The sequence below is a fragment of the Gorilla gorilla genome, chromosome 6, assembly GCF_029281585.2.
Source record: "Gorilla gorilla gorilla isolate KB3781 chromosome 6, NHGRI_mGorGor1-v2.1_pri, whole genome shotgun sequence".
In the NCBI taxonomy this organism is placed as follows: Eukaryota; Metazoa; Chordata; class Mammalia; order Primates; family Hominidae; genus Gorilla; species Gorilla gorilla.
The window spans coordinates 121393808-121407784 of record NC_073230.2 but is presented as its reverse complement, the minus strand read 5'-3'; the positions used below and the strand labels follow the sequence as shown (position 1 = coordinate 121407784).

Genomic DNA, 13977 nt, shown 5'->3' with positions numbered 1-13977 from the left:
AATGGAGGCCTGGGGTTCCAGCCAATTTGCATTGGGTGCTGATGATAAGAAAAAGAAGAAATAAATTTTTACCAAGCTACTTAGACAAAGATTAGTGTTACTCACCTTAAGTAATACTAACAAGGAAGCTGATTTGGATAATCAATATTAAAAGTATTAAAATGTTTCAAGCTTAAACTGATTCACTTGTTTAAAAAAACAGCTTAGGATCACGTTATTTTTCCAAATCCACTAAGACCATCTCAGTGTCTTCTGTTTTCTGTGACACAGTAAAACATCTCCATATGATCACTTATATCACTTATTACCGCACCAAAAACAAAAAATAAAACCCCCAAAACCCAAAATCTAAAGTCAAGTGTTACAAGAGGTAAACATCCAACAATTAGAGAATGAAAGCTTTCTCAAACTCCAAAATTAGAAGACTTTCACAAATCAGAATTTCAGAGTTTCCTATGTCTACCCAAATCCATAAATATAGAATTATCTTTTTTTGTTGTTGTTGTTAAAATACAGTGTGTGGCTTTGTCTCCCAGGCTACAGTTCAGTGGCATGATTATAGCTCACCGCTGCCTCAAACTCCTGGACTTACAAGATCCTCTCTCTTGCCTCAGCCTCTTGAGTAGCTGGTACAGTACTACAGGTGCACCACGTCTGGGTGTCATGAATAGACAGATCTATAAATGCAAATATCTTATACTTACAGTTTGCCTAGCCTGGATACTAGCTGACCCATCACAAATGATTTTCTTTAGGATTGGTCCAAGAGTTTTCAAAATCTCTTCACTTTCAATTCCAGGGCCCAGCTGAATACAAAGAACAGATGCTAATGCCGCAGCTGCACGTTGCTCATCACTCTTACCTATAAAAGCAGCCAAGATGCAATCACGATAGTCTTTTCAGTAGATTAACTTACTAAGACAGTTACTTCCCAAATTTGATCAATGACAAAATAGCATTTACCATTTTTGAAACCCCATGCTCTAGGCTTTGATGTAAGTTACAAACTTAGGCTAAAGAGCTCAAACTACAGAAACAGACCTCACTCAAATCTTAGATCCCACTTATTAGCCAAATGATCATCGATTAGTTACTCTTATTCTCTAAATAGAATTCCTCATCTGTAAAATGGAGATTAGTATCTATCTTAAGGGATTATTTTAACAGTTCAACTAAATGTGTTTCAAGCCAATTTCTGTCTTCAAACTCCTTAATGTACTCATATAAACAGTGCTCAAATTGCCCTTGAATTAATCTCCTAAGCATTTCGGATGTACACAGTCCATCAGGTAAACCTTCAGGGTTTCCCCACCAACATTTTTAAAAATAAATACGGGATTAAAAATAACTCTTTAAAACCATAAAAAATACATTTATTAACTTTTTTTATTTTTTATTTTTTGAGACAGGGTCTCACTCTGTCGCCCAAGCTGGAATGCAGCGGTGCAAAAAATACATTTATATAAAGGTACATATAAATTAACTCTTGAGAACTGTATACACCACAAGTGTGGGGCAAATACTGAGCTTAAATTATTACCTGATAAATTAAAAATGTAAAAAATACGCAAACTAAAATGGAATTTTTAAAGGTCATCTAGTCCAACAACCATTATAGCATATAGTTTGAACGTAAAACACCTTTAATAGAGCCATTGTGTTATCTTTAAAAAGTTGGGTCTGCTATCAACTATACCAATAACAAGATATATCAGCTTAGACCCACCTCAGTTTTCCTAGGCCTTTCTTTATTCTATTCAATGGAAGAGGTGAATTTGATCAAAGGTTTCACTTACAACAAAATTTTTACTCTCAGGTAAAATGACAAAAATAAGGATATAAAGCTTATTAGTTCATTCAATTTTTTAAAAGTGCATTTCGGCCGGGCGCGGTGGCTCACGCCTGTAATCCCAGCACTTTGGGAGGCCGAGGCGGGCGGATCACGAGGTCAGGAGATCGAGACCATCCTGGCTAACACAGTGAAACCCCGTCTCTACTAAAAAATACAAAAAATTAGCCGGGCGTGGTGGCGGGCGCCTGTAGTCCCAGCTACGCGGGAGGCTGAGGCAGGAGAATGGCGTGAACCCGGGAGGCGGAGCTTGCAGTGAGCCGAGATCGCGCCACTGCACTCCAGCCTGGGCGACAGAGCGAGACTCCGTCTCAAAAAAAAAAAAAAAAGTGCATTTCTACATTTTTGGTGCTATAATATTTTGCTAATAAAATAATGATAGTGGAGGATAATTATTTTCATAATGTTCTTACTTGGCTGAATAAGTTGGCAGACACCAAATCTCGTTTTGTTTTGTTATAATAGAAACCAAGTATTGCTTTGTTGCCCAGGTGGTCTCCAACTCCTGGCTTCCAGCAATCCTCCCACCTCGGTCTCCCAAAGTGCCACAATTACAGATGTGAACCACCATGCCGAGTCACAAGTCTTTTTAAATTTGGTGGTTCCTAAATCTAGTAAGCCTGCTAACACTGGACTTTAAGGTCTGATAAAATTATCTTTAAGATTTCTCTTTGGTCTTAAAAGTTCTATCACTGTAACAATTTGAATTCCAGAATTTCTATTACAAAGTTCTAGAATTCAAGTATTCCAAGGGATATCCTGAAAATGATGTAATTTACAGGTACAATCAATGTTTTATATAAGTGCAAGGGAAAATGAGCTAGATGTCTGACACACACTTTCAAGCTTTTCTGGTATAACAAGAGAATGACCGTCACCTCTTCTGATACAAAAAAGGATGATGACAATCTACCCTAATCCTTCTTAGTTTCAAGCTATTTTTTTTGGTTTACGTAATACAAAAACAAAGTTCTAACAAGTCTCATTTTGAGCCATAACAAGATGGTTGCACTCCTTGACTATTAGAAAATTTTAAGAGTGGGCCAGTGTTCCAGTGCTATTACTAAATGTTACCGAAAAGAAGATAACACACTCCTTATTAGTTCTACGTCTGTGACTCAAAAATAAGGGCATTACCTTTTTTCAGGCAGCGTTCAATGCTATCAGTTAAAGTCATTCTTCTTTCCAGAATAAATTCATACAGCATTTTTGAAGCCAGTGCATTTTTAATACCTTCAAGAGCTGCTTGCCTTGTCTTCGCACTATTTAACACCCAATGTAAGAGAAAGAAGATCCAGTTGGAGTATACAATAAATAACTTTTTAAAATCTTATTTCCTTCTAAACTTTACCTATGTATAGATTTTTAAAATCTAATTCTCATCAAGCTCTAACCATTTGTCAATAATATAATTTAATTTCCATCTATGACTCACCTTATTATACAAAACGCTTAAGGCTGCTTTATATCATGGCATTTTTCTTAGTTTGATAGCCACAACTTTAAATGCCTACATAATATTTTATCATTTCAATGTACAAGTATAATTTTAATGTATTGTTTTCCTATATTACATATTTAAGTAAATTTACACTTTTTTTAAAACTATAAAAGTCTAGTATTGCATCTTCAGGGCTTTTTAATTCTACTAAGGTCAGTTCTGAAGCTATAGTGAAGAAAAACTAGCTTTGACATTTTTTCATATCATAACATTAGTGGACAAGCAGCTTAAAGCAAGGTTTCGTTATCATTTCTAGTTGAAGATTAACTTTTAATTCAACAAATTCATTTCTATTATAATCAAATACAGCTATGTATGTGCTATTATGCTAGAATAATGACTAATCTGACTCAATCTAAATTCTAATGGCATGTTACTACCCACATAAAAGTCCAACGGAATAAGAAACATCCAAAGTAAACAAATTAACCTTTAGGAAAAATATATTGCTATTATCTGAGATCTGTACAAATTATATACACGTAAGGCAACTGATTAGAATCACACAGAATAATCATTTCTCTTAGCTTTTGACTAAGATCAAGCATAGACTCACAGAGAATGGAGTTTCCAGTATTGCCTACCTCTTATCCAGGGTTAGGTCAATTAATCCCTTCAACTTGTACTCTAGGTCTTCTTGAGTTCCTTCCTCATCAAGGACTTCTGGTCCTAAGAAATAATATAAAACAGCCATCGTAATTTAAAAGAAAAAAAACAGGGAATAATAGTATACTTTAGCTACAAGAATTCCTCCACCCGAAACATTTTATCTAAAGTTGCAAATTTAAATTTAAAACTCATACCATCTTCAGCAAAACTGGAAGGATCGCTATAACCACTGCAATGGCTCATTGTTTCAATTGATGCATCTTCATCACTAAAAGGCTGAACATTTCGATGCTGGCCACCTATTAGGTAAAAGAGGAAAGAGGTAAATTATTTTATTGCCATATACCTAAATATTTAACTTTGGAATTTTTAAGTTTACTTAAGAGAAATCCAGTAATAAAACCACAGACTCATTTTATAAAAAGAGATTTTATCACAAGTGAACATACTTAAATATTCTTAAACTAAGTTCACCTAATATGTATTTCAAAGCACCAGTGATACATCAACTATATGCATCAGTCCTCTAACAAGAGGCATTCTTTTTTTTTTTTTTTTTTTGAGACAGAGCCTCCCTGTCGCCCTGGCTGCAGTGCAGTGGCACAATCTTGGCTCACTGTAACCTCCACCTCCTGGGTTCGAGCGATTCTCCTGCCTCGGCCTCCTGAGTAGCTGGGATTACAGGCGCACACCACCACGCCTGACAAATTTTTTGTGTATTTTTAGTAGAGACAGGGTTTCACCATGTTGGTCAGGCTGGTCTCGAACTCCTGACCTCGTGATCCACCCACTTCGGCCTCCCAAAGTGCTGAGATTACAGGTGTGAGCCACTGAGCCCAGCTGACCGCACTCATTTTTTATGACACAAAAACTGATACAAAGGTGGGCGCGGTGGCTCCCGCCTGTAATCCTAGCACTTTGGGAGGCTGAGGCGGGCAGATCACTTGAGGTCAGGAATTTGAGACCTGCCTGGCCAACATGGTGAAACCCCGTCTCTACTAATACAAAAATTAGCCCGGTGTAGTGCGTGCCTGTAGTCCCAGCTACTCGGGAGGCTGAGGCAGAAGAATCGCTTGAGCCTCAGAGGCAGACGTTGCAGTGAGCCAAGATGGTGCCACTGCACTCCAGCCTGGGCGACAGACCAAGACCTTGACTCAAAAAAAAAAAAAAAAAAAAAAAAACTGATATGAAGATGAAATAATTATTTCTAGACCATGATTTCAAATCATGAAGACAATGAAAACAGATCCAGAAATAGTGTTGTATCATAGATAATCATAAGAATAAGACAAATATATTTTCCAATGAGAACGGCTGGACTTAGCAAACATGAACTGGTGAATGGGTTTTTAGGTTACACATGTCTTATGTTAAGGGGAATTAAGGAGTTAAGGCAGGGTAGTTTTAAAGACAACTTGAAGTGAGAGAAGACAAAAAAGGCTTAAAATAGAAGTTTTGGTATTTGATATAGTATAAAAGCCTATCAGATAAACTACCTTTAAGGGAAAGTTTCTACAATGTGCAAGAGTTTAAAAGTACCAATGCTGGCCAGGTGCGGTGGCTCACACATATAATCCCAGCACTTTGGGAGGCTGAGGCTGGCAGATCACCTGAGGTCAGGAGTTGGAGACCAGCCAGGCCAACACAGCGAAACCCAGTCTCTACTAAAAATACAAAAATTAGCTGGGCCTGGTGGCAGGCGTTTGTAATCCCAGCTAATTGGGAGGCTGAGGCAGAGAATCGCTTGAACCCAGGTGGCACAGACTGCAGTGAGCCGAGATAGCACCATTGCACTGCCTGCCTGCGGGACAAGAGTAAAACTCTGTCTCAAAAAAAAAAAAAGTACCGATGCTGTTACTAAAAAATTAAAATCTTCTTTTTAAAAACTAGAATCTTTCTTTAAACTTCATTAACTTCAGGAATAAATACACAGTCACTTAGGGATTTTGTATTAATAAAAGGACTGCCAAGTCATAAACTACAATTCAGCACTGAGTTAAATTAAGTCCCAAATTCTGCCCCAAAAGTGACCGTGAGTCACGTGATTAACCTCTGAACCTAATTCCCTTTCAGTAAAATCAAAGTTCGTATCTTCAAACGTCACCACCTTAACGGTTTTTTTTTTTAATGCTCCAAATTTAAGCCTCTTACTGTTGGGCTGGATTTTTTTTTTTAACGGAGTTGTCTTTTTTAAAATCAAAACACAGAATTTAGCAGATTTTTAAATTAACACAGCAAGCAAGTGGCCTTCAGATTTGCTTGCGTGGTGCCAAAGTAGTAAAGCATAAAGATTAAGTAATGAAGCCAAAATCTCAAAATTTCTTGGAGTGCTTAGGACAGGAATAAACAAAGACCTATGACATCACACTCTATTTCTGGATCTATCTTCCTCGTTCTTATGACTCAAGTCATGGCAATAGACGAGTGTCATCTGATTAATTTTATTAACATTTATTCACGAGTCAATTCACAGTTTTTCTTTTTCATAGCCTATTTCTAAGAGTATTCCTCCTATGCAGCTCTTACTCTGCTCCCTTAACTCATCAGTATTAATGATTTCTAAGATTCGAGGGAAAGAAAAAAAATACACATATATATGTATCAAGAAAAAGAACCCTGTATGAATGCCTGATATTTAGGTCAAACTCACCCACACTGTGATCCTAAGTACCACGAAAGAGATGGCACTCTAGGCACATAAAGTACTTACTTCTAGAGGGCTTACTAACAAGGTTTTGTTCTTTCTTAAAAATATTCTCTTTAAATTAAGTGCTATGACATACCTGTATAAAAGAAGTCAATTTTATTAGCTTCCTAAAACTCTCCACTAACATAAAAAAAAAATAAAGAGTTTAAATGGAAAACTCATTAAAGTAATAATGACAATTTGGTTACATAGTGGAGACCTCATTTGAATCCCATTTCTTTTAGATGTCATTTAAAAATACTAGTTAGGTAAGTGGCTTGTTAAGTAAGCAAAAGTTTGTGTAATTTTCCATCTCTTCTACTCAACTATTATTTATTCATTGTTTATTAAACAAGTAAAACATTCACATAGGACCAAGTTAAAGTTTTAAAAAGTAAATCTCACCCCCATACCTTTCCCCAGCTCCACTTCTGAGGTAACCGCAGTTAACAAGTTCCAGCACACACTTCCAAAGATACTCAAGCATGTATTGTGTTATAAATTAATCAAAGAATTATTTTCCACTTGTTTACATATGCTAAAATTCAGTGGTGAAATGGATCATTTCTACTAAAATAGTGAAAAGCTAGCAGCAATAAAGCTGATGAAAGGTCACAAATGAGCCCTGAGGCAAAATTTAAAAGGCAATCCCCGTACAGCCACCAGAGGCCTGAATAGGTACTATAAGCACAAAGAGGGAAGGAGGCTTGCCCAGAAACTTTAGACGGGATTAAAGGTTTGTGCGTGATCTAGGCCATTACTAACATCATTATAACTTTCAAACTTTAGCTTTCAAACTTTTCCATTTCATCAACAAAAGGGTAATAGAATAAAATAAATATCTTCTAGAAAGAATTCAAATGTTTGATTCAGATGAGGAAAAGCTGAAACACAGTGGTAAGAAATATCCTCAGACCAGGCACCGTCCCAGCATTGTGGGAGGCTGAGGCAGGAAGATCCCTGGGGACGAGGGACTCGTGACCAGCCTGGCCAACATAGACCTTGTCTCTACAAAAAATGTAAAAAATAGCCAGGAATGGTGTCACATGCCTGTAGTCCTAGCTACAGGAGGCTGAGGAGGGAGAGCTGCTTGAGCCCAGGAGTTAAGAGGTTGCAGTGAGCTATGATCACACCACACCGCACTCCAGCCTGGGCGACAGAGCCAGACTCCCTCTTTCCCTTAAAAAAAAAAAAAGTATCCTCAATTCACATAGAGCAACCAGAGGCCACAATAAACTAATTACATATTTTACATCTTGATAAAGAATGAATTTCATCAACATGGAGAGCATTCAAAATAAAGAGGCACCTAAAAAATGTAAAAAATTGCAGTTTTAAGAATCCCTCCCTATGGTCAATTATTAAATGTTTAATACATGATCACGAGTTTTTGAGCTTTTTTAAATGCCAGTTTCCAATAACCTTTAACAACATAACCCCATATTTACTTTTCTTGTGAACAAAGGCATATCATTCTGAGTGGCAGCCGTGGCAGAGGGGCAACTGTGTCCAAAAATACCTGATGGCTAATAGTTTCAGAGTGATAACGTCGGAGAATACTCCAATATTTAACTCCTGTTTAAATTTCTAAATAAAATATTACCCAGGTTATTTAACACTCAATTTGAGTTTATTGGGGTCTCTCCTAGAAGGGCCTTCCAATTCCAATTGGAATCCTTTTTCTTAACCATATAATAAGTAGAAAACCATAAATTCAGTTAAGCACCTACTCATCCCACCCAGGAAAAGTTTCAACTTCGTAGCGAGGCACAATAACCTCAACTTTTAGCCAACTGCAACCTAACCTCCTCACCACCCTGCCTCTCTGGGGCTCACTGCAGAGAACATATAGAATGCAGCACAAAGGAGAACGCGTTTCTTTCCCCCGTGAGCAGCAGGTCGCCTCGGGTGGTCGCAGAGGTGCTAGAGGTTCAGGGCTTCTGCAGGTGCCAGTTAGGGGAAGGAGCACAGCCTAGGGGGGAGAAAGTGGTCCCCCCGCCTCCGACGCCTTCGCCTGGCCAAGTGGACATGCGAGACGGAAAGCTTCCCCGGCGCCTCTGCGTCACCCCGGGCCCACCGCGCAAGGCCCAGGCCGCGTGACGCAAGAGCCCGTCCAAACCCGCCGGACGTTTGGCATCCCAGGAGCTCCATGTTGGAGCCAGGGTGTCAAAGGCGGCCAGTGACGGCACGGACTCAACTCCCCGTTCTTCCCCACCCGTGGTCGGGGAGAGATCGGGCGAGATCGCCGCCGAGAAACGAACTCTGACAATGGTTCCTTTCCCGCCCAGCTCCCGGTCAGCGCCTGTCCCGACACACTCTCAGGCCCAAGGACCCGTTCCTCCCCCCGCCACGGCCGGTGCCCAAGAGTCCGGTTCGCACGCCAGATCTAAATCGCGCGAGGAGCAGCGCCCAGGGCACGCTGGGAATTGTAGTTCAGTAGCCAAACGACGCACCCTGGAAATGCAAATGTGTACATCAGAGAAAGAACTACAACTCCCACCGTGCCCAAGCATGGAAGACTCGCCAACCTGGCCGGCAACCGGGATGCCGGCGGCGGGGATACCCCTTACCTGCTGTCGCCGCCGTCGCTGCGGCTGCTCCTGACCCGCCGCCGCCAGCACTGCCACCGCGGTGGGGGGTGTTCCGCTTCTTGTTCTTCGGCATCGTGGGACGCCCGGTGCCGCCCAGAGTCGGAGCTTAGCGAGGATCAGCCGATGGAGCTGCACTTTTTACTCGTGCGTCTGTGCGGCGGGCGGCTGAGAGGCGAGTCTTCGGCTAACAACAGAGTCGAGAAGCGGCGGGGGTAAGAGTGGGCGGTGGCGGCAGCAGAAATCCCCGTGAAGAGCTGTGATCGAAAACGATACATGTTTCTCTCTAGCGCGGGAGCTAAGGCGGGGCAGGGGAGGCCACGACGCCTTAAGTAGCAATACCGCCACCTGACGTCACCCTGTGGGCGGGACTTGAGCGCTTCCCAGCCAATCCCTGCACACCTCCCCACTGGACTCCTCCGTCGGGCGGGGCGCGGATCCTGCCTACAAATCCCATGCGGCCAGTCTTCCGTCCGCGCCCAGGGAGCCTGTCTTCGTGGCCTCACTGAATTCTGGGAAACGTAGTAAGGCTGGGGCCGGGGCCTCCTCCCAGCCCTCTCTTCCCAACGGGCTTTTCTGCCCACTTGCTTTTCTCCTGGTGACCCCACCCCTGCCTCGGCGCGCCCCCGCCTTGGAACTGGGTGAGGTAGGCACCGGCGATGCACAGTGGGGCGAGTATGCCCTATGACGAGAGTCGGCTTCCAGCTGGCAGCTATGCAATCACCTTTGCTTCTCTTTCTCCGGAGGCTGGTATTCTCCTTAACCTTTCCCCTACTTCCCTGCGGCACCTGCCAGGCACGCAGCCTTACCTCTCCTGGGTAACATTTCCATGGTTTTAGTTTTAACTAGTTCCTTGAACTACTTAAGCCATCATCAGTACTGTACCTGTAATTGGACCGTGGTTCAGGGTTATGTGCCCCCCATCCCCCCCCAAAAAAAGGGATGCTTTCGTCTACTTAGTTGTGGAGTTCGTGTATATCTCAGATTCTAGACTAGGAATATATGACGATTCAGCGTTGTGGGTTTCTATACAAGAATGTGTCCCTTGACAATACTACCTGCCAGTTCTGAGAACTTCACAGCTGGTAAAACAAACACAAGTTATACAGATCAATAATCGCAGTGCTGCCTTTTTTCTCAAGGCACTCCTAGATCTCTGTCTTCCTTGTTAGGACATTTGTCTAGTATTTAGAGCCTGTTATTAGGTTCATATACTATGCTTATGACAGATCAAAGTCCCTGACTCACCTCAATGTAGGTGAGTCATCCGCCACTCCACCTCTCAGCTGAGTTCTATTCTTCTATTTTCAATTGCCTGTAGCACATTTCCACCAGAATGTTCCACTTGTGCCTCAACCCAACATCTCTGAAACAAATACTATATTTCCTTCTTCCTGTCTTCCCTTTGTTCACTGTACTATTTATTATCCTCCCATATGTTAAATTCCAAAACTCAAATTCATAGTCTTTTTTCTCTTTGATGCACCACCCCCTCCCCACCCGCAAAGCAATTAGTTTTAAAATAACACTCTTAAATTCCTGTCCTATTCTGTGATCACATGTGACCTCAGTTCATGCCTGGGCATTTTAAGCGATCTCCCAGTCTTTTCATCCATGTTTCATGCACAGTAATGCTGCCAGATTTATTTGTGTGTTCCCTATTTTACTAATCCACCTGCTTTAATAGTTGCTCAAAAACATTCCATGGCTCCCATGACTAACTTTAAATGCCAACCCTTTTAGCCTGGCCCTGACTCCCTTTCCAGCCTCATCTTTCACTGCTTCCTCATACAGTTCTTGTTCTTCAGCCAAACAGGACTGCTTTTCATTTCCAATACACAGCTCTGTTCTCCTACCTCCATTTCCTCATTCATATTCTTTCCTGTTCTTGTAATGCCTTTCCTCCCATCTTCACCTTAAGAAATTTTATCCGCCTTTCAAGATGTAGCTCATGCTGCCACCTTCCTGAAGCCTCCAGCCAGAATTTTCTTCCTCCTCACAACTCTTTGACACTCATCCTAATAATGCCCTGATGGCACTTACTACCTCCCCACATGGCCTACTCAAAGATGCTATTTAATGGGCAACATTTCAGGGTTGCTTTTGCTTTGTTTAATCCTGAAGCAGCCAGTAAACTGCACAGAGCACAGAAACCAAATACGGAGGCAGATTGTGGGGGAGGAAGCAGCTCACACTGACTCCTTGTATCTAGAGGCACACTGCAACTCAGTGACAGGGCCTGTACAGAATGAGATGTCTCACAGAATTGTAGACTCAATAACTTTTATAACCCTAGGCTCTTCACCATCCAGAAACAATTTATACTATACATAAGGCAACAGTTTTGCCACTCTGGAGTCACATCACCTAGGCCTAACATCCAGGTTCCAGCCCTGGAAATGTGTGCTTTGCATTTGGGGCAGGGGCTTTTTTTCCAAATCGCTTCACATCCACTTAGTCGTTCTGCGGCAGGCCTGGCCATGGCCCACCACATCATATACGTACTTGTTTTACATTTATTTGTGAACACATCTGTCATCTCATGAAATTATCAGCTTCCCAAGAACAAAAATCTTTTCCTCTTTTTAATTTTTTTTCTTTTTTTCTTACTTTTCTTTCTTTTTTTTTTTTTTAAATCTACAGGCCCAAAAACTTGAAAAAATCTTGCTGTATCCCTCATGGCACAAAAGGAAGTGTTACATTTGAAATTGAAATTATAGTCAGTATATATATAGTTAAATGAACATTTAAGAAATAATTGTTGACTAGATTTTTCTGGATCAAGGAAAGGGAGAAACTTATGTATCACTACATACATACATTCTGGATCAAGGAAAGGGAGAAACTACTTATCACGACAAACATGAAGTATAGCCTTCAGTATAATGAATTCTGAGAGATACTGTACTTTTGATAAAATTACCTTACTATAGTTTTATGCCTGCAGTTTAGCTCCAGACCAGTGCAAACATCACAAAGATTTAGCCCACCTCCTCATGGGACAGTGGTCTTCAGCTCCACATACTATTTTGCAATATGTTTAAAGAAATTAGAAGACTCCAAACATCAAGTCACTAAATGATTACAAATACCAGAAAGGAAGGGGAAGCACGAAAGGGAACAGGAAAAGGGGCTTTCTCCAGACTTTGCCTTTTTCTTCAGGAAAAACCTCCCTCCCTAGAAACTTCCACCTACATGTTGACCAGAACTGTGTCACAGGATGATCCCTAGCTGCAAGGAAGTTTAGAACACAAGTATTTTTGGTTGGGCTCATTCGCAAACAAAATTGAGGTTCTGTTGTTAAGAATGAAGGGGAAACCATGGATATAAGGTAGACAAATAGCAATGTCTGCCTCATATATCAGGAGGCAAAATACTCTCATGCTCTAATAAATAAATATCACGTATTTGTTACCAACATGACATTATGTGCTGCCTCAACATTTAAGTCATTGTAAAATATATTCTCCTCTTACAAAACAACTTAGTTTAACATTCCATCGAACAGAAATCACCATCAGGGTAAATATACTCAAATGTTGCAAAAATAAATCTTACATTAATCAGAATTTAGGGGCACACCTGAGAAGAGTTCTAAGTTCTCATTGATGACTTTGATTCAAGAACAAGTAATAAAGATAAGATTCAGTATTCATACCTTCCTTGAAGGCATAAACATGAAAGGTTTTCTTTGAATGACTTTAGTCATGGCCTCCTTGGGATTCTCTGCATAGCACTGAGCAGAAATAATACCTCCCAGATCCTCCATGTAGGTCTTGTCAGAATCTGTTTCTTGCCTGTATCTCCCAAATCACTTCTCTCATCACCTAACACAGTCCCTTTCCTAATGCCATATCAAACTCTTAGCAGGTCTCTGAGCTCACCACTCTCAAGCTTCCAGGCCTCACCTAGGTTTGGCACCTACCTCTCTCTCCATATTGCATCTCCTGCCCCTCTTTTCCTCCACTGCATTTCAGCCACACTGGTCTTTGCCAACTTAAAAACACAAAGTTCATTGCCCACTTAAGACTTGCAACAGCTCCTCCCTCTGCCTGATATGATCAACCCGAGCTTCCCACACTTGCCATTCAGATCTGAGCTTAAATGACACCTACCTGAAGAGGCCTTCCTACTCTCCCACTCTTCCACTCTCCATTCTAAGGTCGCATCTTCACCCCACCTACCACCAGCACCTCCACCCTGCTTATATTCTCCCAAAGTACATCGCACTACTTAATATTTTTTTGGCCCAATTATTTTTTATCTCTTCTACTAGAATGTTAGAATTACAAGAAAGAGATCCTGTCTGTTTTATTCACTGTTGTATCTTCAGTACTGGAACAGTACATGGCACTTAGCTATTCAATTATTATTTACTGAATGTTTACACCACTCCTGAGAAGAATAAGCGTAAGCGAAAGAAGGTGAAGCTGGCTGTCCTGAAATACTGTAAGGTGGATGAGAATGGCAAAATAAGTCGCCTTCATCTAGAGTGCTCTTCAGATGAATGTGGTACTGGAGCGTTTATGGCCAGCCACTTTGACAGACATTATTGTGACAAATGTCTCATTGCTTCAGCAAACCAGAAGACAATTAATTGTGTATGAGTTAATAAAAGACATGAACTAACAAAACACATTTACTGAATGAATAAATGTATTAATAATTAAATGTCACTCCTCTGCCTAGAACATCCTTCCCCCACGATCTCCCCATCATCCTTTAAGTTACTGATCCTGGGTCA

At 41.0% G+C, this 13977-nt stretch overlaps 2 protein-coding genes across 7 annotated transcripts in view; both read right to left on the bottom strand.

Annotated features, from left to right (window-relative positions):
- IFRD1 (interferon related developmental regulator 1) overlaps window positions 1–13977 on the bottom strand; it is a 53230-nt gene that overhangs the window by 16386 nt on the left and 22867 nt on the right. Inside the window, exons 1-5 of one of the 6 annotated variants that reach the window (XR_008667306.2) lie at window positions 9216–9352; window positions 4154–4258; window positions 3935–4019; window positions 2987–3111; window positions 705–862 (exon numbers count right to left, since the gene is read on the bottom strand). Coding sequence is in view for 5 of the 6 variants with exons in the window: in XM_019031396.4 (XP_018886941.1) it covers window positions 705–862; window positions 2987–3111; window positions 3935–4019; window positions 4154–4258; window positions 9216–9309 (567 nt within the window). In the remaining variant the exon portion in view is untranslated. Of the gene's footprint in view, window positions 1–704; window positions 863–2986; window positions 3112–3934; window positions 4020–4153; window positions 4259–7050; window positions 9087–9215; window positions 9591–13977 lie in introns of those variants that run through there. The other 5 variants (XM_019031396.4, XM_063708732.1, XM_019031398.2 and 2 more) reach the window with 5 other exon arrangements.
- On the bottom strand, window positions 9353–9511 carry LOC129523723 (uncharacterized). Its single transcript, XM_055347233.1, has one exon. The coding sequence runs from the start codon at window positions 9509–9511 to the stop codon at window positions 9353–9355; it is 159 nt and encodes a 52-aa protein (XP_055203208.1).

Excerpts from the sequence above, each read along its gene's own strand:
- LOC129523723 (XM_055347233.1), bottom strand. The coding sequence starts at position 9,511 with ATGTATCGTTTTCGATCACAGCTCTTCACGGGGATTTCTGCTGCCGCC.